We start from the raw sequence: 21250 nt of genomic DNA, 5'->3' as shown, positions 1-21250 counted from the left end.
ATTCTGCCCCTGCTCTATCAGATCCTGGTTGCCTGACCTGTAGTGTCCTCCTGGCAGTGTTGTAATGACAGTAACTGGTTAGATAATGGGGAGAACTCGTTCTTTATTGATGTAGCACTAGACCATGGATTTCATTTGTGGATGAAATTTTAACGACTTGTGCTGGTAAGTGCTTCTTGAAGGAAGCTACTTCCCTTTCAGGATTAGAAGGGGAAGAAGGAGGCCGATTCCGGCAGCGGAAAGGATACCGACCTACTCAAAATGTGTCCAAATGTTTTGATTCTAATGCTTAAGTAGCTACCAGTACAGATGATTTTCATTCTTTGCTTTCTGTGTTGCTTTCCTCATCCTAAACTTCTTGATCACCTTAACTTTTAGGGTGCTATGCTTATCTTTTAAAGCAACTGAAATTGCATATAAATAAAATTTAAAGCTAGCTTATCACAAAGCCATTTGAGCTGTGCTACAGTCTCACTGACAACTCCTGTGCAGGTTATCAAAACAGTATTGAAATTCCTTTTGCTGTAGTTTGGATGTCTGCTTAAAGTGCATCAGTAGCAATACATAATATAAAAAGATTAAGACATTTTCTTGAGATCTGTGGAATTTGATGTCAGAAAGCATTGGTTGTACAGCATTCTCCTGCACCGCATAGCTATCTGATTAAATTATTCCTTTTCTTAGAACTATTGGATTGCAGGTTTTCCTCAATCATCTGTAAATTTCTAAGGGAAATATAATAGGAAGAGCTGTACTTAGTTTATATTAATTACTGCAGCATTCTATTCAAATGCATTTGAGATTTTTAATTTGTTCAAGCCTAGGGTTCTCTGTGACCAACAAAAAGGTAAATCTTCGAAAACGTGTTCTCAGGAAGACTGAGAACAATATAAATATAACTAACATTAAACCTGCAAAACATAGTGTGAATTTTCAGACAGTGTCTGTTCCATGTCCTGGGGTGAAATGCAGCTTTGAGAAGGATTTTGGTCTTTGTGGTTATGCCCTTTGATCCTGATAACACAGCTAGACTGTTGAAGATTAGGCAGGGTAAGGTGAGACGGATTTCCAGAGTGTTGTAAACGCAGGTTAAGAATGTGTGGGTATGGCAATCGAATTTGACTTGAAAATAGTTACTCCCAGATTTCGAGACTGCTTTTTCCCTAAATTGTTCGCTGACCAACTTTTTCTTTTAATTGAACTCAAAACAGTGGGGAAAAAATATTTAAATAGTTTGGTTGTACAACAGCCCTGCCCTGCTCTTAGATCTCAGCCAGACGAGACCATGCCAATGCCGGTACCTTAACTTTCTCCTTTTTGCGGCATTGTTCACAGCAGTCGTGTCTTCATGTATAGCCAAGAGTTGCTGAAGAGGATGGTTCTCCCAGCTTCCTCAAGCTGTGTGCGCCAACAGTTGATAACTTTCCAACCTTCCATCAATCCCATGGTCTTTAATTCTGTGTTGTTCTGTAGGCTTCACTCCAGCAGTACCGCAGTAATGCTGGCTCCCCAGCCAACCAGTCTCCCACCTCTCCTGTCTCCAATCAAGGCTTCTCTCCTGGCAGCTCCCCTCAAGTAAGGGACTCTGTGCTTCCACAGGCCTTGCTTCTCGTGTTTGTTTTTAGTTGAGTCTCTCCATTACTGACCCATAGTTGCCTCACTGTAACTGTATGTGCCTCATGCATTCCTGGTGTCTCATCTTGTTTGCAGTTTCATTCAGTTCCAGGGTTTTTCAATAGCTGGTGAATTGCCTTTTTATTGGTCAAAGCTACTCGCTTGAGCACTGTTAACACAGTTATTTCTGTGGGGTGTACCGTGGACAGAACCTCGAGGTGTATCCCTTTCAATTAGCAATATTGCGGAGGAGCTGACAGATAAGGTTGGGAGGGCAGGGGAGAGAGAGAGGGAAGCTTGTTAAGTACCTCCTGTAGCAGGAAAACTTCCTGCAGCACTAAATCTCACTTGTATGGCCAAACACATTTACATCAGGACCTTTTTCACATGGGAACGTACACTTGGAAAGAAAACATTGCAGAAAATGCTCTTAAAATAAGCAATTTGTGGCTTGAAAGTAACGGGTTAGTGAAAATGCTGTCTTGCATGCCACCTGGTTTTTCTTCCTGTGTATGTATATCCGTACATCCACGTGTCCTATATGCAAGTCTTAGCTCAGTGTGCATGTAAACCTGTGAAAGGGAATTTTTATCTGCCAGTTGCAAGACAATTAAAAGCAAGCCTTCTTTAAGGGTGCCCTAATTGTAAGGGAACCGAGTGCGTTTTCAGCACAAAAATAATCTGATGTTCCTGAAATAGATCCACGTGTCTGCCCCTTTCCCAAATCCCACCTGTAGAAACAAGGTGAACAAAATTCTTACAGAGCATCACAACAGAGTCTGAAAATACATTTTCTGTTTCGTCATTTAACGTTTAAGGCTGTAAGGAGGATCCTATCTAAATAAGTGCTGCCCCTTCATGGTTCCAAAGCAGAAGCTTCGTCTCTCCTTGCCATTAGCCAGAGACAGGTCACTGGTAAGCTCAGTAAGAGATCCGAGTGTCAGGACTGTCTGGATTTTCTTAACCCTTGCTTAATTGCTTCTTAACTTCTTCCTTCTGCCTGCTTCTGCCAGTTCTGCTGTGTTCTGTGTGTGGCTCAAAGGAAACACGCAACCTTACTTCTCTAGGCTGTCACCTAGAGCGAAGCTGTTGCCAGTCTTGCTGCAAATTCTCAGGTCAAGTTGTCACTTGGGCAGCACAGACGATTCTGATTTTGCGTTGATTTTCTTTCCCCCTTGACTTCTCAGTAACTGTTGGTTTTGTCCACAGGCTTGTTGCCACCGGTCACTCCAAAGTACTGGAGTGTAGGGAGTGCAGGCTTGGCTACGATTTTACCTGCTGGGCCTGTTTTACCCTGTAAACTCTTGCTTGTGTACTGCTATTTTCAAGCAGGACACCGTAAGTCATGCCAAATGAGAAGGGTTTATTAATACTACTTATCTTCAGTATTGTCCTCTTTAAAAGTATCCACGCAGTTCTTTACTTTGGCTAAAATAAAAACACTGTGGCTTTCCTACCTCTGTCAATAAGCCAAAAGGCAGCAGTGGAGAGCGAGTTGCCTGTGGCAGTGGACTTCTTGAGGCTGCAAATACAGGTGTGGAGAGAAGCAATGGGGAAAGAAAAAACTGGGTTGTGATTATGGGGGCAGCTCCCAAATAGCAGGATTCATTAGTCTGTAGAATAATCTGCCACAAGTAGAAGCAGATTGGTTCCAACAGCAGAATGTTCCTGTTGTGGCACAGTCTGGCACTGGCTGGTGAGAGTGGAATAAAGTAGGTGTGACCGGGTAGACGTCTCCCACTTGCTCCTGTTTCTCCAATTAATTTTAGGTTAAATCATTCTGCAGTGAATCAGTGTGATGTGAGTGACATGCTCTAAAAATAGAAATCTGTGGTTTGATTTTTATCACATACGGTTCATTCACCAGAAGCTTTTTTTTTTCATCTTTCCACATCTCCAAATCTATTTGCTCTCGTGTTTTAGCTGTTTGTTTGTTACATGAAGGTCTTCCTGTTCAAACACGAATTGAAAAGCTCTGCTTGTAGTTCTCAGCTTTGTGTTTGCATGGCTTTTCACTGACGGTGGCTTGTTTATTACTACTGTGCTTTTCTCCTCTAACACCTGGCATACACTTCCAATTAGATAGAAATCTGCTTTTTTTTTAGCAGAATGGCTGAATACTGGATAATATGGTATGTATTTTAGACGAATAATTTAAGCCAGAGGTTGTGTGGTTTTCTTTTTTTTCTTACAGTCACCACATCATTAACCCAAGGAGATGTACTGTTGACAAAACAGACCTCATCTAGTGTTTCTGTAGGAGATGGTGTTAGCAAGATGTTTTTCAGAGTTGTCAATAAATTATTTTAGGACTCTGAAGTGTTGAAGTAATGACATTTCCAGTTGGTTTCCTTTGGGAGATTCAGTGCTTAAAAATGTAATAACTGGTATACTTCAGAGCTGAGGGAAAACATGGGCTTGTAAGTTTTGTTAGAGGTTACGAAGGTAGGCTTGCACAAGTAGGTTTTGATCTCCTGTTCATTATTTTTCATGTTGCCTAAACTTTTTAGCTCGGGAGCAGCGCTTAGTGGAGTGCAAAAATCTTAGGTTTTGCCCTACTTCTGAAAAGCTCCTGTAAAAATGAGATGTCAAAAACTAAATGGGAAAAAAAAAACATACTTTGTTTCTCCTTGGAGCTCTCAAATAGAAACTGTATTTCTAGTGCTGGTCCAAACCAGCTTTGATTTACATCGAGTAGGTGACATCCTGAAGTGCAAGTTTTTTGTTAGAGATTGTTGTAAAACATCACACGGTTCTGAGGCTGTGTCTGCTGCTTAGGATGGGAATGATTTTCCCGTGATAGTGAAGCTGCCTGGTCCTGATCTGCCTGCTCGAGTTAGCTCTATGCTCTCTACACTCCGTTTTTTCATGCAGCACATGCAACAGGTTGAATAGCGTGGAGTTTGAGTAGCCATCAAAACATGCCGATCAAAGTGTAACAGGGCAACAAGCAAGATGTCAGTGGTTTAAAGAAGGAAAGTGCCTTTAATTATTATTTTTTTTTAAGTATAACTTCGCAGCAGGGCTTTGCTTTCCTCTCATCCGGTGCGACGTGCTCTTGTGATGTTTGGTCACTTCCTCGCAGCCCAGTCTCACAGGAATGGAGCAGCCCCCGTGGTGCTGAGGACCGGGTGGTAAATGGGAAGAGAGGCTCCAAGTTCCCAGTTTTACCTCTTTCTTAGGAGGGCACTGAGTAGGGCGTTCAGTTGCAAAGCTGTCATTTCTGTTCTGCAATCATAGCTGTGACACATCATAAACGCCCAGGAAAGCGAACTCAGTGAATCAAAATCGTACTTCTGTCCATAAAAACCTATTCAGGCCCTATTTGGTCAGTCGTAAGGAAGAGGCGGCTTCATTCAGTCAAACCCTTTCTTACTGAGAAGTCCCTGTATGATCTCTGACAAAGATTTGGAGGCAGTTGTCTGCAGCTATTCCTGACCCTGCCAGTGTCATGCTTCTAAGCGCAGCCCCTCGGAGGTCCGTGAGGTTTGTGTTTCAACTTCCCGACGTTATCCAGCAGCGCTGTTCTGCAGCAAATTTCTCTCTTCTCAAAGTGCATCCGAACCCTGCCCACACCCTCGCGTGCAGCTGGTGGAAAGCGCTTCGCAGTGATGCTCCAGGCGGTTCTGGGATCAAACAGGATCTGCTCAGCAAGGAGCTGTGCAGCACGCGCGGCTCGTGTTGAACTTCAGCGACCTTCCCCGCAGAGCTCTGTTCTTGGGCTGTGCATTCCTCCCTTGATGCCACATTTATCCGAAAACGTCCGTCTAATGTGATAGCTGAGGGTTCTGGCTGGAGGTGGGAAGGGTTTTGCTTGCTTTAAAAAGAACAGATGATTGTTTCTTTCATGATAGTCCCCTTTCCTGGAGGGTGTCGGCAGTTTTGTGCAAGACTTTCCTTCTTTTCCTTGCATGCAGCCTGCAAATAAAACTGAGATATGCTACCGATGTAGGAGGAGAATGCTTAAAATGTGACGTGCTGTTCGCTGAGATGATTTTCATGTTCACTGTTGTGGACATTATCCCGTGTTTTTCAGTACATTGATCTTTGTTCAGCGTTTCTAACTGTGGCGGCTGGTGTAACCGTCCTTGTACCTCCTAGGCTTCTGCTTAATTACATACGCTGCGTAGGTTTTTAAGGAGAAAATTTGTAGCCTTCTTCTTTTAATGTGCAGATAAAACAGCTGGAAAATGCTATGCAAGGTATTAAACGCCATGCGAATTGGCTCTTATACCGATCTCTTTGTGGTTTCTCTTCTGTGTGGCAATTCTCTGGGGTAGTGCTGAGCATTATTAAAATACTGACCTAAAATTCTTGGTCACCTTTAGAATAACTGGTGAACGATGGAGAATCACTGGTAAATGATTGCCATGCTGAGCGGACAGTCAAATTAGCAAGGCTGTACAATTCCTCCTGAGATTCTTGTCTCTGAACTGCTGGTTCCATGCTCTACTGGGCCTTCTCGTTAACTTTTCTGATCTCCAGCTGAAGTGAAATGACTGTAAAATGTCAGTTTTGTTCTGGCATGTTGTTGTCTCGGTGAAGCTGGCCGTTAAGCGGACACGAGGCTGCGGAGGCAGTGAGTTAGCCACTCCCTGTGTGCTGGCGATCAGCTTTGCATCGCGTTTTGAACGTGCAGTTTGGTTCTGTCTGAGTTCGTCTCTCACCAAAACAAAGAAGTTCACCAAAAAGCTGCAGCTGCAGAGCGATTTTTATTTCTCGTCTTAACTGGCGCACTCGTCTGTACTCATAAATCAGAAGTTTTATTTGTTGTATGTCCTCCGTGAGGAAGTTTGTTTGGTTTACTTGACTGTATTTTTGTGCTTAACGAAAGGCAGCGTAACGTGGAAGGATTTGTGTGTTGGAGGGAAATGCTGAATATTTATGGACTTGGTGGTGGTTAGTGGCTGGTAATAAAATGGGGCACTGCTAACTAACTTCTGAGAAGCATTGGTTGGAAGGCTCGAGTCACTTGCACGCCGTGGGTACCTCTGTTTGTGAGATTTTTGCACCATAAAGACTCTGTTTTGTTTTCAGCATTCTTCCATTCTGGGGAGTGTATTTGGTGACTCCTATTATGATCAGCAGATGACAGCTAGGCAGGCTAATGCCCTATCCCATCAGGTGAGCAAATTCATCTCAGATTTTCAGCTATGTTTCGGCCACTTTCAGCTTAAAGTAAATATAGTTCAACCCCTGATTATTTTATGTGATAGCACATTTTTGTCCTTTTAAGTTTACCTCTCATTTTTAGTTTGCAATACTTAGGGATTTCTTTTCTTTTTTTTCTCCCCATTCTTCTTTTCCCCTTTCCTCCCTCTTAGCCGACATAGCAGATGTTTTTCAAGGTGTTCTGCCAAGTTTATTGGATTAGAAATAATGAAAATAAATAAATGCAGATATTTCTGGCTGTAGCCACATTTGGGAAGGGTTCACGTGTATGTGCTAACAATGTTTACTCCTGAAATTGGCAAGCAACTCATGTACAGTACCAAAACCTAGCAGGCAGACCTGCACCCTCGTTGCTTTGGCCAGCCAGTGCATTGATTCATTCAGCTGTTAAACATGCTCTGGTAGCAGATAAAAATGAGACGGCTTCTGAGAGGCAGTGCTTGATGGGCAGATACCTGAGTTAATGGCATGAATTGTTTCATTTATTTATTTATTTTACCTTGCTTTAAAGCTACCTTTTCTTTTGTTCTTCCGATAATGAAAGCAACAGTTTTATTTTGGCATCAATTCTCCCCTCATTTCCCTGCACTCTGAATTTGGCAGTGAAGTATTCTGGAAAGTTAAGTGAAAATAGACCGTATTTTGATCAACAAAACCTAAAGATGAATTTGTTTGCCTGTCTTTCTCAACTCTACTTCCCATACTTGAGCTTTGTAAGTTATTTTTGCTGTGTTTCTTGACGGTTGGAAGTAATAATTTCCTTTGTACCTTGGTCTTCAGCTCGAACAGTTTAATATGATAGAAAACGCCATTAGTTCCAACAGCCTGTACAGCCCTTGTTCCACCCTTAACTACTCCCAGGCAGCCATGATGGGACTTACCGGCAGTCATGGCAGCTTGCAGGACTCGCAGCAGCTGAATTACTCCAGCCATGGAAACATCCCCAACATCATTCTTACAGGTAAGGACATTGCAGACTTACCAGACGAGTAAAACCATCCCGGTGCTGGATTTTATCTTCGTTGTGCAACGTTAGCAGTGAGCCAAGAAAGGAAAAGGGTATTGTCACCTTTGAAGGTGGTGTTTCACCTTGGGTAAATGTTCGTGTTACGGTCTGGCGTATTTCCTGAGTATTTCGGGGAGCCTGACGGCTCTTGTTTAATCCCAGCATGCAGGCAGAGCATGCAGCAGCAGCACTAATTGTCTTACAGAGCTCCCCTGCCTCTGAAGTTACTGCATCCTCTGCCTCAGTGAGGGAGGAGCTGTGAAAGCTGAACTTTTTCCTCTGCTGCTCCGTTCAAGCTTGCCAACAAAGGAATTTTTACTGTTACATATGGTTGCGAATCTGGTCACGGTTGGACATTTGGAAACAGTTTCTGCATGGATCACTGAGAAAACTGTAGTGTAATCCATATTTCAGCCCAGGACTCTTGCTGATTAGCATCATGTAGATTGGGGTTCTTGTTCCTAAACCTAAGGGAGCGAGAAGAGACTGAAGTGGCACCAGTTTGTAGCCCCCAAATGACCATAGATGAACACTGCTTTGTGTTGGGTCGTTACGATGACTTTGAAATGCTCTGACAAATCTGTAATTCATCCAGCTGGAGATGAGGATAGATTTTTCTCATCTGAACTCTAGCCTTCAATAAATTACTCCAGGATTTTTGCAAGCAGTATTATCACTTCATCTAATTTTTCTGCCTGGAGAATACGTATTTGCTAAGGCCTACCAGTACCTCTCTCTTCCTCTTCCCCACAGTGACAGGAGAATCTCCTCCCAGCTTATCAAAAGAACTGACCAGCTCTTTGGCAGGAGTGGGCGATGTCAGCTTTGACACGGATTCCCAGTTCCCTCTGGATGAACTCAAAATTGACCCTTTAACCTTGGATGGACTGCACATGCTGAATGACCCAGACATGGTCCTCACCGACCCCGCCACAGAGGACACGTTCAGGATGGACCGGCTGTGAAGCGTGGACACCAGGAGCTTGGGAACGGCGCTTGTTCCTGGCGCCCAGCCGAACTAGAGAGTCCCATGGGTCAGTCGTGTCAGAACAGGGGTTACCGAGAGCGGTAGCTCTGTCCTGTACAACGTGTACAATGAGTAAAGCTTGTCGTTCTAAGCTTGCAGCGCTGCAGACCCCTACTCCCTGTCGCGCCGTATTTCACCCCTTACCCACTCGTTGCCATTAATGAGTAAGGAGTTTCCATCAGCCTTCTCCTCTCCAGAGCCCCCCCCCTTCCCCCCACCAAAGCTCCAGCGGTCAGTTGTCAATTTATCCTTTGCACTAGGAGGGGGTGTTTTTCGGGCAGGCGAGGAAGGTCCAGAGCCGAGGGTAAAGAGATTCTTTCTAACGTACCAAATCGTTGGCTGCTGCTTGGGACGGGGAAAGGTGCCGAGGACTGTCCCCCCCCTCTCCCCCCACCGATTCGAAAGCAAATCTCTGCATTGCCACCCTCCGGGAGGGGCTGGGGGAGCTTCTGCGGTTTTGACTCTGCTTCGTGACAGCTGCTTTGTAGAGTAAAATGCTTCTTCCTTTATCGATATGCCATGTTTGTTTCCAGGTCCGTTCCCCTGACTGTCGTCCTGCACCCACTGCCTCTTCTCATGCCCTGAGCAAACTCGTGTACTTGGCAAGCGGAAAAGCAGCCGGGCAGCCCCACGGCCTTTTGTAGCTGGCTAGTCAAAAAGGCGACTGTAAACACTATTTTCAAAGCTTTTTTAACAAATATATATGTAATATATATATATATATTTATATATATGTATACATATATATAGCATTTCTGAGCACACAAAAAAGTACTATAATTCATTACTTGATTAGCACGGAGGAAGGATCAGAACATTTTAAAGCAGCTAAAAGAATATAGGAGACTAACTTGCAGAGTATATTTCTAACTTTACTTTGTGAGAGATTCCTGGGCAACAGGAAGGGCATTTCTATAGCAATGCCTGGCTCAAACCATGATGACTATTTTTTATTTTTTATTCTTATTCATTACTTATTCTGTTACCATTATTTATGATTTTTTTTATTTAAGTTTTTGGATATTAGCAAAGTAGCTAAACTACATACAGCCAGTTGAAGCACTCTACATAATACTTGTACAGTACATCTTTTTGTGTTTTTATTCCAGAAATATATTATATATATTATATATATAGGTATTTTTAACTAACTGGAATTTTAAACAGATGTTGAGCAGAGGTAAGGAAGCCTAGGGCAAGTCTAGATGTTTCCCTCTTATATAGTCGAGATAGGGTGCCAGGAACTTCAATATTCCTTCTTTCACCCTGGGGAAAAAATAGCTTGTTCCACAGTGAAATAGTACTGTATCCTTGAACAGGTTGCAATTCTGTTAAATTCATAATAGACTATTTCTGTTAGTCCTTGTTAATATTCTGTGCTGCAGTAAAACGGAATGGTGAATGACACTTTATCAATGGCAGATTTAAAGAAAAAAAAAAAAGAAAAAACTCATTGACTGAGTTGATTTCACTTAAATATCACGGCTGAACTTATGACTATTCCCAAATCTCTGCACCTGGGACTTTATCAGATCTTAAAAATATGTTTAAGGATTTATCAAGAGCCCAGTAGGCGTAGAGTAGTTACCAGGGGCACTGTTAAAATGTTGGCAGCATTGCACTGTAACCTGCATGGTAACAGACCCCGTAAGTACACGTCCCTTCTCAGTAGAAGTTAGGAATTAACATTATTTTGAGTTTCATTAACAAAACAAAAATGACTTTGTACATAACACCCCGAATGTGAGGTTAATGAATACCAGCTAGAGGAAAGCATTTCCATGCAGTAGGGGGTGGACATCCGCAGCTATTTTTGTTAAATACAGCCTCGATAAAAGAGCTGGGGATTGTTTTCATTTCAAGACGAGTTGTTTCCCCATGCCCGTCCCTGGCATGGGCGTTCCATATCTGCTCTCTTTCGACTCAGTCTGCATCACCTGAATTTGTATTTTGTCTAAAATCGTCTCAGTTCTCTCTCAGCTGTCATTTTTCTAAGCAAAAAAATCCCCTCAGCACTTCTACCTGACCTCCCTGCCCCGTTCCCCTCGAGAAGGATTTTCTTGCTGTTTTCAGCAAGCGATACGGAGGAGCTGGACTGCTCTTAATGAGTTATACTAGGTTTCTGTGTGCTTCCAGAAATCTGTGGGACGCCGTCCTGAGATTCATGCAAACACTGCTGAGCAGAATCGTTGTTGGGATCTCTATAATTTGGGTGCGTGTTTGCTCACATCTGTGCCATTAGTTGACCATTTGCACTAAAAGTATTTTTCTTCAGATCTCTTTGCTTACCTGTGTCTTTTTCTTTTGTTCCTTCCCATGCAACTGAAAGGTTATCCTGCATCTTTGTTGAAAATGTTTGTTAGGATTTACACCCGGTAGTACATGCTAACTCCTGATGTCTGCTTATTTCAGATTGCTAATGCTTTTTCAATTTAAGAAAAAAAAAAAAGAGGTAGCTTCGAACAGAAGGATACCCTAAAAGAACAAGAGTATTTGGGGCACAGGTGACTCGGAGTCCTTTGCTTTGAAACAGCCGAAAGGTACAGTGTGAGTCGGATACGCTTCTTGCAGTTCACATAGTCTCTTTGACAGTACTGTTAGTTCCTCGATGGGATTTCTGTCTGTATTGCTCTCTTGTTCGAATGACTCTCATGCATGTAAATTCTTGTTTGTGATCTATTTTTTTAAAACCAGAGTCACTTCAGAATGAAGCATCCAAGTAGGAGATCAGATTCCTAACTGGAGACTTTTACAGGGAGCTGTTGCTAAATGCTACCTTCTAATTTTTTTTAAAACTACATGTGTATATAAGAGATCTTGTTTATTAGACTTGTAAGTAGACATTTAAAATGGCCTTAATTTAAAAATAACACGTCTGGATGCAACTGTCAAAATTAGGGACCATCTAGTTGAGAGAAATACAGGTTTTGTTCCTTTCTTGTGGGGCAAACGGAGAAGGGTGCTTTGAGAGTGGGAAGAAGATGAAGTCATCGTGGGAAGCAGATGACGGCCGTGTATGAAAATGTGCTTCATCTCTTAAGCCCCGGTAGCGGGCAGGCAAGCTGCTTTTATTACTGACCCTTTGAGAACCGGAGCAGTTCTTTCAACAGCTCTTGCATTTTGCTTCCCAGAAGGCCAGTTTCTTGACAGCGTCGTGTACGAGCTGCGCTTGGGAGGGGTTTTTCTCCCCCTCTCCCCTTAAAGGTTATATTTTTAAGTGCATATGCATAAGGCTGGTTTTAAAGCAAAAACGATATTAATTTGTCAAATGTAAACGTGGAGCCGATCCCCAGTGTTTTGGGAACAAGTGATAATATTTAAAAACCTATTAGCACAGTTTTCATTTTAAATTGTGTGTAAAAGAGTGAGAGCTGTTGGGAGTGGTTGGCCCTCACAGTCCAGGGATGGATGAGAGCAGAAAAAAAAAAACACTTGGCAAAAAAAAAAGAAAAAAGTATTATTTGTAACTTTTTCAGTTAAATCTTGAAACTGTCTGGTGTCTCAAAGGGTTACTGTCCAAACATACCTGCTGAATGAACCCTCCCCCTCCCTACAACATGTGTTTTTTTATATATATAAATATATATATATATTAAAAAGTTCCCAAGCTAGACTGTTGCATTTGCCAATACAATGGGGAATTAATAGGAATAAACTTTCAGTGTATAAAATACTGTGACTTTCAAAAGAAAAAACAGACTTCTGCTGTTCCTTGCAGTGCAGGTGGGGGGGGGGGGGGGGAGGCTCTCGTCGTTGTACATAGCAGTCTGCATTCTCTTTCCAATGAATCTGCACAGGCCGAGTTGAGGTCATTCTCTCTGCTGCATGTGTGACCGACCGCAGGCAGCACCCAACCTGTCAGCTCACTACTGCTTCTGCATGTCAGTGAACACTTCGCCAGCGATCTTTGACTGTGCAAAATCTTTCCTGTACAGAGAACCTTTGAGTTTTTCCTTTTTTTTTTTTTCTTCTTTTAAAGAGGGGAAAAGGTTTCCAGAAAGAGGCTGCAAATTAATCGAAGAAATTATTAATGATTTGTACATTTTATTACCTTTTTGAAAATTAGATTGGATTGAGTTTCTAAAAGAGCGTGCCTGAGAAACCCTGGTGCAAAGCCATGCAACAGAAATGCTTGAAACTTTCAGCTAAGAGGAAGAGCTGCCCTCTGAGTGTTTGTAAAAAGCAGCGTCCGATAACGTAGAATTGTTCAAATATCCTTCAAAAATTAGGTCTTGGCAGCGTCCATTTCTAAAACCTCAGATTTCTGTAGAAAAAAATACTTAAGGCTGGAGATCTGCCCCTTACTGAGCATGGTACTCGCCTTGGAAACCCCCTCTGTCCCATAAGGAAGAGGAAAGCCCCCTCATCATACCCTAGGTTAAATTGTATGCTGTGCTTTCAGGAGAAAAGCGTTTATTCCTCTGACAAACGGAACCCCCGTCACTGTGATGGCAATGTGAAAGCGCAGGTAGCGTTTGTTACATGTGTATGTTCTTTTTAAAAAACAAAAAAGCGGAAAAAAAATTTGTAGTGTTCCTGTTCTTTGTATTTTTAGTTGCATATTATTTATACTGCGCAGTGTAGGCATGGATTGCATGTCAGTTTTCTATGCGGGCACCATGATGACATTATAACTGTGTATTATAAATCATTTTTACCTTTTTAAACAGAATCATTGTGTGGAATTTCTATACTGCAAAACAAAACACTACATTACGTACAATATTCATTTGTGTTATTTATTTTCTTTTTTGTGGGGGGGAGGGGGGTGGTTTTAACTGTGGTGTATATTGCCTTATGTGGGCTTGACCAATTTTATCAAAATAAAGGCCTAAAGGGGTAAAATATGTTTACTGTTTTCTTCAGTAAATTGACTTGTGGCTGCCATAGAGGCAACTGCAGGAAAAGTACATGGTAGAGAGTGGAACAAGGAAGCAAATGCACGGCATAGAGAATCCGGATAGAAATAAAATGTCGCTGTGTGATGTGCTGACCGCAGGTAGCGAGGAGTGCTGGTCTGAGAAGTGGTTCAAGTCTTACTTGTCAACTTAACGTTGGTAATTACCTAACGAGCACAAAGAGCCTTGTCTAACCCTTTCAAATGCATCTGCTATAAGTCAGTTCACTTCTTTTAAGGAAACTAAGTAGTGGGAAACTAAATAGCGGTCTTCTTTTGGGCCAGCAGTGAAATCTCTTCTCGCCTGACCTAACGCTGCAGAAAACGGACAGCACAGATGCTTTGCTCTTTATTTGTTGCAGGTTTTCTGCTTTTTGAAATATGAAGAGTGTATGAGCACTGTGGATTTCTGAAGGTTACAGGTAATGAGAGCAAGTCACAGAAAGAGCAAGAACAGGTGCCAGCACCCCTTTTTTCAGGTTAAGATGCAGTGTGTCCAGCGAGGCCCACGTGTTACAGAGCGAGCAGGAGCCATCCCCGCGTGATGCATCTCGTTGTATGTGGTGCTTTGACTTCCCTCCTGCGCTTTGTTTTTTTTAGAGCAGATGTAGAGCCTCCTGTCCTTGGGTTTCAAGCACGGTGAATCTGTTTTGCCCTGATGTGTTGTGTTTTGTGTCTGCATCACGGTGCCAACAGCATCGCGGTGATGGTCTTTGCTCTGAGAGCTGGGTTTGGACAACCACAGCGGGACAGCAGCGTGGGGGGCCCCTGCGTTCTCATGGGCTGCTGTAATACTTGTTGTTACTTCCGTAATTTCCTGGGTGAGTTGTTGAGTAACTAAATTTCTCTCTGAATTTCCGTGTTGCCTAGTTATTGCTGTTTTCCAGGTATGGCTGCAGTGAGGAGCCTTCTGGCACAATGCTTGTGCTGGGGTAAACGCTCAGTAGGGCTGTAGAGGTGCTGCAGCTGCATTCAGCACAGAGAAAGAGAGAACTGAGCAGCTGCGTTGCGTTAGACTGAATGCAAGTGTCAGAGTATTTCTTTATATGTTGAACTGTTGGGCTGTGCTGGCAGTGGGTCCGTTAGTTCCTGTATTTCAGTGGGGAGAAGCGGGTGGCTGTCACGTTTGTGTTGTCCAGCCGGGTCCTGGAGAAGATTTCACCATCGCACTCATGCTCCCGGTGGCTGCGGCTGCGCACCCGGGCTGTCTGCAGCGGGGCGGTTTGCTGTTGCTGTGCGCGTTACAAGGGAAAAGGCAGGTGACTCTGCTGGGAAGGAGCCTGGTGCAAGCTAGAAAGTTGGGAGGGTTTAAAGAAAATACCTTGTCTGGTTTATGTAGGCTATTAGAACAAAAGTGTTGACTGCTGGCTCTGCATGGGGGAAAAACTGACAAAATTGTGAGCATCCTGCAGAGCTGCGTCTCTGGATTTCTGCTATTGTACATCCCACCTTGCAGCTGGGGACTGCGGAACAAAAACCAGAGCGAAAGTGCTCAGCAGTGACTCCTGGCTCTGGAGTCAGCAGCAGCTGTTAGGCACCTGTCGCTACGGTGTCTGTATTTCCCTTAATGCTGTGCCTGCCATAGGTATTTCTGTCATCGCTGTCACATACGCGAGACGCTGCTCTCAGCAATGACAATACTTCAGACGTTTTCGTACAGCATGATGATAAGGATGGAAATGGAGATGACAGGTTAGACTATTTTACTCCTTAATTTTGCCTGCCTTCAGCCTATACAAACTCCTAAACTACTACTTGTTAAATTTGCAGATAGTGTTTCCTCTTGGTGGCTGATGTGTTCAAACAAGGCCGATAAACCTATCAGCAGAAAAGCTAATCAAAGTGTTTGTGGGAGCTACGTGTGGGAACATACTGCTCCAGAGATAAGTTACGTTTTCTTGCCATCCTTTCCAGTTTTTAGGAAACTGATATGTCATTGAAGTAGGGCACATATTAAACTAGTTGTTTTAGAGTGTGGACATGTTGAATTTAATTTGTCACTAGTTGCATGCTCCTTTTATTGAGCTCTAAACTAAAAATAACAATTTGAACAGTAGCTCTGGTTGGGAACATTAATTATCTGCTTCAGATAGCAGCGTTGTAAGCTAACAGTTTTATCCATGTGCGAAGGGAGCACTTTATCTGAGCTGGTGTAAGAAATCCTCTCCTTTAATAAACAGCCTTCTCCTAAGCTGCCCGATGGGAGATTGGAAACAGGCAGCGGAGCCAGGGATGTTCCTCGGATGTCCCTGTGCTCACCTGGGAACCTGCTCCTGCCTGCATGCGTGGGCCTTGGGACCAGCGGGCGCGACGGCGTTTCAGCTGCTAGGCACTGATTCCCCTTGAGCAGGCTGATGTCAAGAGGCTGGATTTTTTTCCTTAAAACCCTGTTTTGACCAAGTTGTCTCCTCCGCTTTGAGCTAATGGTTGGAAACGAGCAGTGTTGAGCCTTTGCTCTTGGTTAGTGTGACCGCAGCTGAAGGAGCTTGGCTGGGATGAGAGGCTGGAGTCTGGGCAACCTTGTGTGCATCAGCGCTTCGGCAGCCAGGGCACCGGAGAGTTTGCTTTGTATTTTGTTTCTTTGTTGTGTTTTTTAAGCTTGTCCGGGTGCTGTCTGTTTGGGAGAACTCTGTGTACACGTGTCCATGCCTGCGTACTCACCTAGAAAAAGCGAATTTAAAACCAGCAGTACTTGTGTGTCCCTTTGGTGCTAATGACGGTGGCGTTCCTGTCTTGCAGCATAAACCTGAGCTTGAGGTGTGCTTTAATTTCAGTTTTAGAAGTGGAGGCTTTGTAGTCAGACGACCTGAGCTAGGGTTGGACTAGTTTGCTGGTAACTGTGGCAGAAAGCTCCGACGGAGGGCACCGAACCTGGGTTAATGCGGGGAGCAGGAGAGGAGGTGCCAGTGACATTTGTCTCAGGAACTTAACCTGGGGTCTCCGCAGAGCTGGCTTGGTAAGGTTTGTGTCTGCCAAAGGGCACCCCAGACATCCCCTGGTTTTGAATTAGCAGGCGTGTTTGTGTTAGCGTGGCTTTTGTTGCTCCTAAAATGGTTGTTGTTTAATATCTGTTAGATCAAGTTTTTATTTTATAGTATGTAGTTTATATATTTCTCATTTTTATGTGGCACGTGAGTCAGGCTGAAGTGGACCTTGCTGTGTTAGAAACCAGTAGGTGTTTAACATGCAGGCAGACGAGTGAAATGACAATTGCTTTCTTACGGTATTTTACTCTTCTACTAAATGTTTTCAAAACCCTCAGAGGCTTGGGGTGGGTGGGAGGGCAGTTAAACAACATGAATCTTATCTAGATTTCATTTCCTGGTCTACCTTAGAATATCCATCAATAACCAAAGTAGGACAAACAGACCTAAGGTTGCAACAGACAGCTCTCAGCGTGTGAATCAAGAGAATGCCGAATCGGTCACAAAATCTCCCTCCCTGCTCTTGTCCCTGGAAAATTTGCTCTCCACGCAGGAGCTGCATTTGAGCCTTACGCTAACACACTTAACAAAGGCAGCATCACCCAGCTCTCAAACGTGTATGGGAAAATGAGACAAAACGCAAATAATTGGTGCTTCTGCTGGAGAAATGCAAGTCTCAAACTGTAGAGAGTGAGACTGCTTGTCCTAAACTGAGTCAATTCATTGCTCATTTTTGTGATTTGTACAGGGCCAAATGTTCTCTGGATTTGACGCTTCTTTTCTGCCAGAGCAGAACTGCTCGCTGCGTGATGGTTTCCACTTGTATTTTAAATGTCTCAAAAGATTCTGTTTACTGCTTCCTTTGGGAGGTGATTCGGTGTGGTGCGAGGAAAGGAAGGGAGGGGATTGATCTGTGTCGTGTATTTTGAGGTTCCAAGTCTATAAAACGCTCTCTAGTGGAACTGCTGTGTGACAGCACGGATATCAAATGGAAATTTGCCTGACTGTAAGCTCTGATTCATTCAGTTTTTCTGTATTGAGTATAATTACAACCTCATGCAGATAAAAGCTTTTAAATCTATCCAAGGGCACCCTTTGCTGCAAGTAAGCTGGGAGGTTTTTTAATTGCGGTTGAGATTTCTAACTAGGAAAACGTAGAGTTACAGGAAAACGTGTATTCTGCCCCTGAGAATGTTATTCTTTACCACATGCAAATTTTGCTAAATCTTTAAAGATTAGTCTGAGACCTGTGCAGATTCATCCACCCTTCAGCTCTTCCCGTAAATGTGCAGTAGAAGTTCTTCCCTCAGTAAGCTTAAATTGTCATAATTGACTAATGGTGAAGGGAAGCCTTGGATAAGGCTTCAGCTCGTGGTAAGAGGTTTATATTTGTAATGAATCTTGACTAAATCTGTGAAAGTAGGGCAGGGTTTTCAGATGTGAAGTCAGTCTGAGCTAGTATCATTTAAAGAGCAAAGTACAAAGGGATATACTGACAAAGTGCTGTTGGCTCTCATTAGGGACATCTGCTTTCAGAACGCTGTATCTTACTCTGCCTTTTGAACTGCTGTATCTGTACAGTGAAATGTAAAGTTCATTTGTACATGTCCTATGGATTATTCAATCCAATTTTTTTATACTGTGGTTTAGAAAAAAAAAGGGATGAAAGGTCTCCATTTATAAATCTAATTTAAGAACTGGTTTCTGCAACTGTAGTAGTGGAGTGTCAGTATTTCCTTCAGAAATTTTACAGGCTTAAACTTACTCATAGAAATTGAGTTGAATTATACAAAGGGCAATTTTTTAATTCAACAAAATCTGCTCTGGCTATTTGTCAAGAAAGAAAAGCAAGCAGTTATCAAATATCCTTGCTTATACGTAATTATTACAAGCCTCCATTTGAAAGGAAAAGATTAAGCTTGGCTCAATTTTGGAATTTCTAAGATGTTAAATATAGAGAAGATAAATAGGTAAAACTTATGTTCTTGCAGAGTAGATGATGAACATAAAAGTTACGTGATAATATTTATGGGGCAAAATGTTGGGGGGGGATAGGGCTTGCTTAAACAGAACTTCCTTTACTTACTGGATCCTGAATATTCATGGCATGAGCATCTACACAGGAGATAACTGTGTGTATAAATATACCGTATACACATCCACCGATCTTTGGTCAGCATTATACAGCATAGTAATTAAAATATTGTATTTCAGTCAGCTATTAACTAATAAGACAGTAGATATTGAGGTTTTATTTGGGGAGGAATTAGAACTTTTAGATACTTTTACTTGTTACCTTAACAGAGCCCCCATCTGTGGAAGGATTCCTTATAGAAGAAGTGGAAGTAAAATGCATTAGTACTTATGAAGGGAAAGTTTGATTTTAATAAAATTAAATACAGCTGCTTTTGGCAGCTTCTCTCACAGACTGGCAGCTAAAAACAACTTTATGTAGTTCGTTGAGCTTGGGGAAAAATGTCAGGTTTATGCATTTTCAGAGACAGTATAATATACTGTTCTTTACGAGTTAACTTTTTCTATTAAAATAATTTGTGGATTATTTCACTGATATATGCAATCCTATATTCAGCTACAGTGTTGGTGGCACAGGAACTCTGGAAAAATTGTCCCTGCGACATAAAAGTTTTATTTATTGTGTTTTTCTATAGGTAAAGTGGAAAACTGAAGTTGGCTTTAAGTGTTTGCAATCTGAGAAATGATGTGAAAAAGCAGCTCAACTAAATGTACATTCTTTTCAATCTTTTCTTTTTTGTGTGAAGGCTTTTGTCTTTGTATCTTTGCATTATTTGTAAATGAAATGTAATAAAAGTTCAAATGTTTTTGTCTCTGGCTGCTTAGCTTTTTCTTCCTTAGTTTTGTTTGTTGTCTGTTTGCTTTTTGACTGAAGGTTTTCAGTGTTGAAATTATTAGTGGTTTTCAGTGCTCATGTTTATAAAGAAATGGCAAAATTGAATTATTTTTGTTATCTGGCTTCTTACAGCTCTGAAAACTGAACTCCATGTTAGTCTTCATGAAGGAGCTGCAGACTGAGCTAAAAGAGGGAAAGCACTGTGATAAGTCTCAGACTGTCAGCTGTCTCCAGAAGGAGTCCCTGAGTTCTTAAGTGTGTTGGTGACAGTGTAATGACTGTCTCTGCTTTTAGGTCAGAGGGTTGGTCACCTCCTGGACTGCTGCATAGTTTCAGAGCATTTTAGGATAAGGGGAGTCTGCCTTGTACATGTGAGTTGTTGGATTTTCTGAAAGCAAATGAGCATGTAAATGTGCACACGTGCCTGATTAGATCATCACGCATGCATGCTGTAACAAGTGGGTGTAGCTTTCACTGCAGTAAATCTTGCGTTACATTGGTCATCACTGTAGAGGTAAGTAGAGTCAGTGATGCAAAAAAGTTTTATCCTACCAAGACAGCGCTTATCTTTGTCTGAGAATGACCAGCTCCCACGGCTTGGGCAGTTATTGCACAGGTTTTTTGAATGGAACTCCTCTTTTTCTGATACTGTTGTATGCTTCTCTGTGGGAAAGGTTCGGCTACGATCAGCATTCTGACCTAAGGGACAGGTGTGCTGGGCAGAAAGCTGTCATTCTGGTTCAGTGTTCTGTGTGAAGCATAATTAAGTCGATCACAGCAAGGCTGAGTAAACGCGCGTTAGGTTTCAATGCAAGTAAAAGGTGGATGTTTCAGCTGTCAGCATGGTAACACAGTAACACACCATCTCTGGCCATCTCAATTTTAGAATCGCTTTCTTAGAAGCTCTATAACATCCCTTGAGTACTTGAAGACATTTCGTATAGGGGGTGTTGTACTTTGGACTGACTCATCTGCATTTCTTCCTGTTGGAGAAAGGTCTCAGAACGGTGAATGGAGATATTCTCAAAGTGCTGTGATCAGCAAGTGAACAGTCTAAATGAGCCTGTTTGCAAAACTAGTGTTCTTCTTGCAGTTCTCTGCTTACACTGTTGCCTCCAGAATGTGAAATTCAGATATGGATAGCTGTGGAGACCTGTGCTTGGTAAAAACACAGTTTTTGCCATAAGCTTTCCCGGAGGAGAGGAAAAGTTTGTTCACACCTAGCATGCTTACCTGAAACATCTTGCAAAATCGGACTTATTTTCTCTTTAGGCAGGCTGGAATACTGCTGGGTAACTGTTTAGCTGGAAAAGGCTGGCGATCACAGAATTGCAGGATTTAAGACGTTCCAGGTTACCACCTACAGAAGCTCTTTGTGAGCGTCTGCCTTAGCCAGCTCAAGTGAGCACCTTTTAATAGTAACGGCTTCAGTTTTTCCTGGTTCCTCAGCTATGTGTTGGACTCCTGGCGTGGTGTCATAAGACAGACCAAGTGTAAAGCCTTCGCTTACCATTTTGCAACTAGCTGCCACTAATCAGCAAGAACGGGTAGGACAGTCTAGCTAGAGAGAGTTTCTTGAATGAAGACGTCTCCCTGTGTATTTGTACTGCTAACAGAATTATTAATTCAGCTGAGGGCTCTCCAGCAGTCCTATTGCATTCAGCTTTTGAGGGTTTGTGTTACACATCTGTATTGGAAGAGTTTTGGAAGAGGAAAGAGCAACATGCACGTGACCAAGAAG

At 42.6% G+C, this 21250-nt stretch overlaps 1 protein-coding gene across 3 annotated transcripts in view; it reads left to right on the top strand.

Moving 5' to 3' along the window:
* CRTC1 (CREB regulated transcription coactivator 1) overlaps positions 1-13472 on the top strand; it is a 46902-nt gene extending 33430 nt beyond the window's left edge. The window contains exons 11-15 of one of the 3 annotated variants that reach the window (XR_004782127.2): positions 1474-1575; positions 6652-6738; positions 7567-7747; positions 8546-8826; positions 9353-13472. Coding sequence is in view for 2 of the 3 variants with exons in the window: in XM_035569756.2 (XP_035425649.1) it covers positions 1474-1575; positions 6652-6738; positions 7567-7747; positions 8546-8757 (582 nt within the window). In the remaining variant the exon portion in view is untranslated. Of the gene's footprint in view, positions 1-1473; positions 1576-6651; positions 6739-7566; positions 7748-8545 lie in introns of all 3 variants that reach the window. The other 2 variants (XM_035569756.2, XM_035569757.2) reach the window with 2 other exon arrangements.
* The last annotated feature ends 7778 nt before the right edge of the window (positions 13473-21250 follow it).

The sequence above is a fragment of the Cygnus atratus genome, chromosome 26 (genome assembly GCF_013377495.2).
Source record: "Cygnus atratus isolate AKBS03 ecotype Queensland, Australia chromosome 26, CAtr_DNAZoo_HiC_assembly, whole genome shotgun sequence".
Taxonomy (NCBI): Eukaryota; Metazoa; Chordata; class Aves; order Anseriformes; family Anatidae; genus Cygnus; species Cygnus atratus.
Note: the sequence above shows the minus strand (reverse complement) of the source record. Positions and strands in the feature narration are given on the sequence as shown.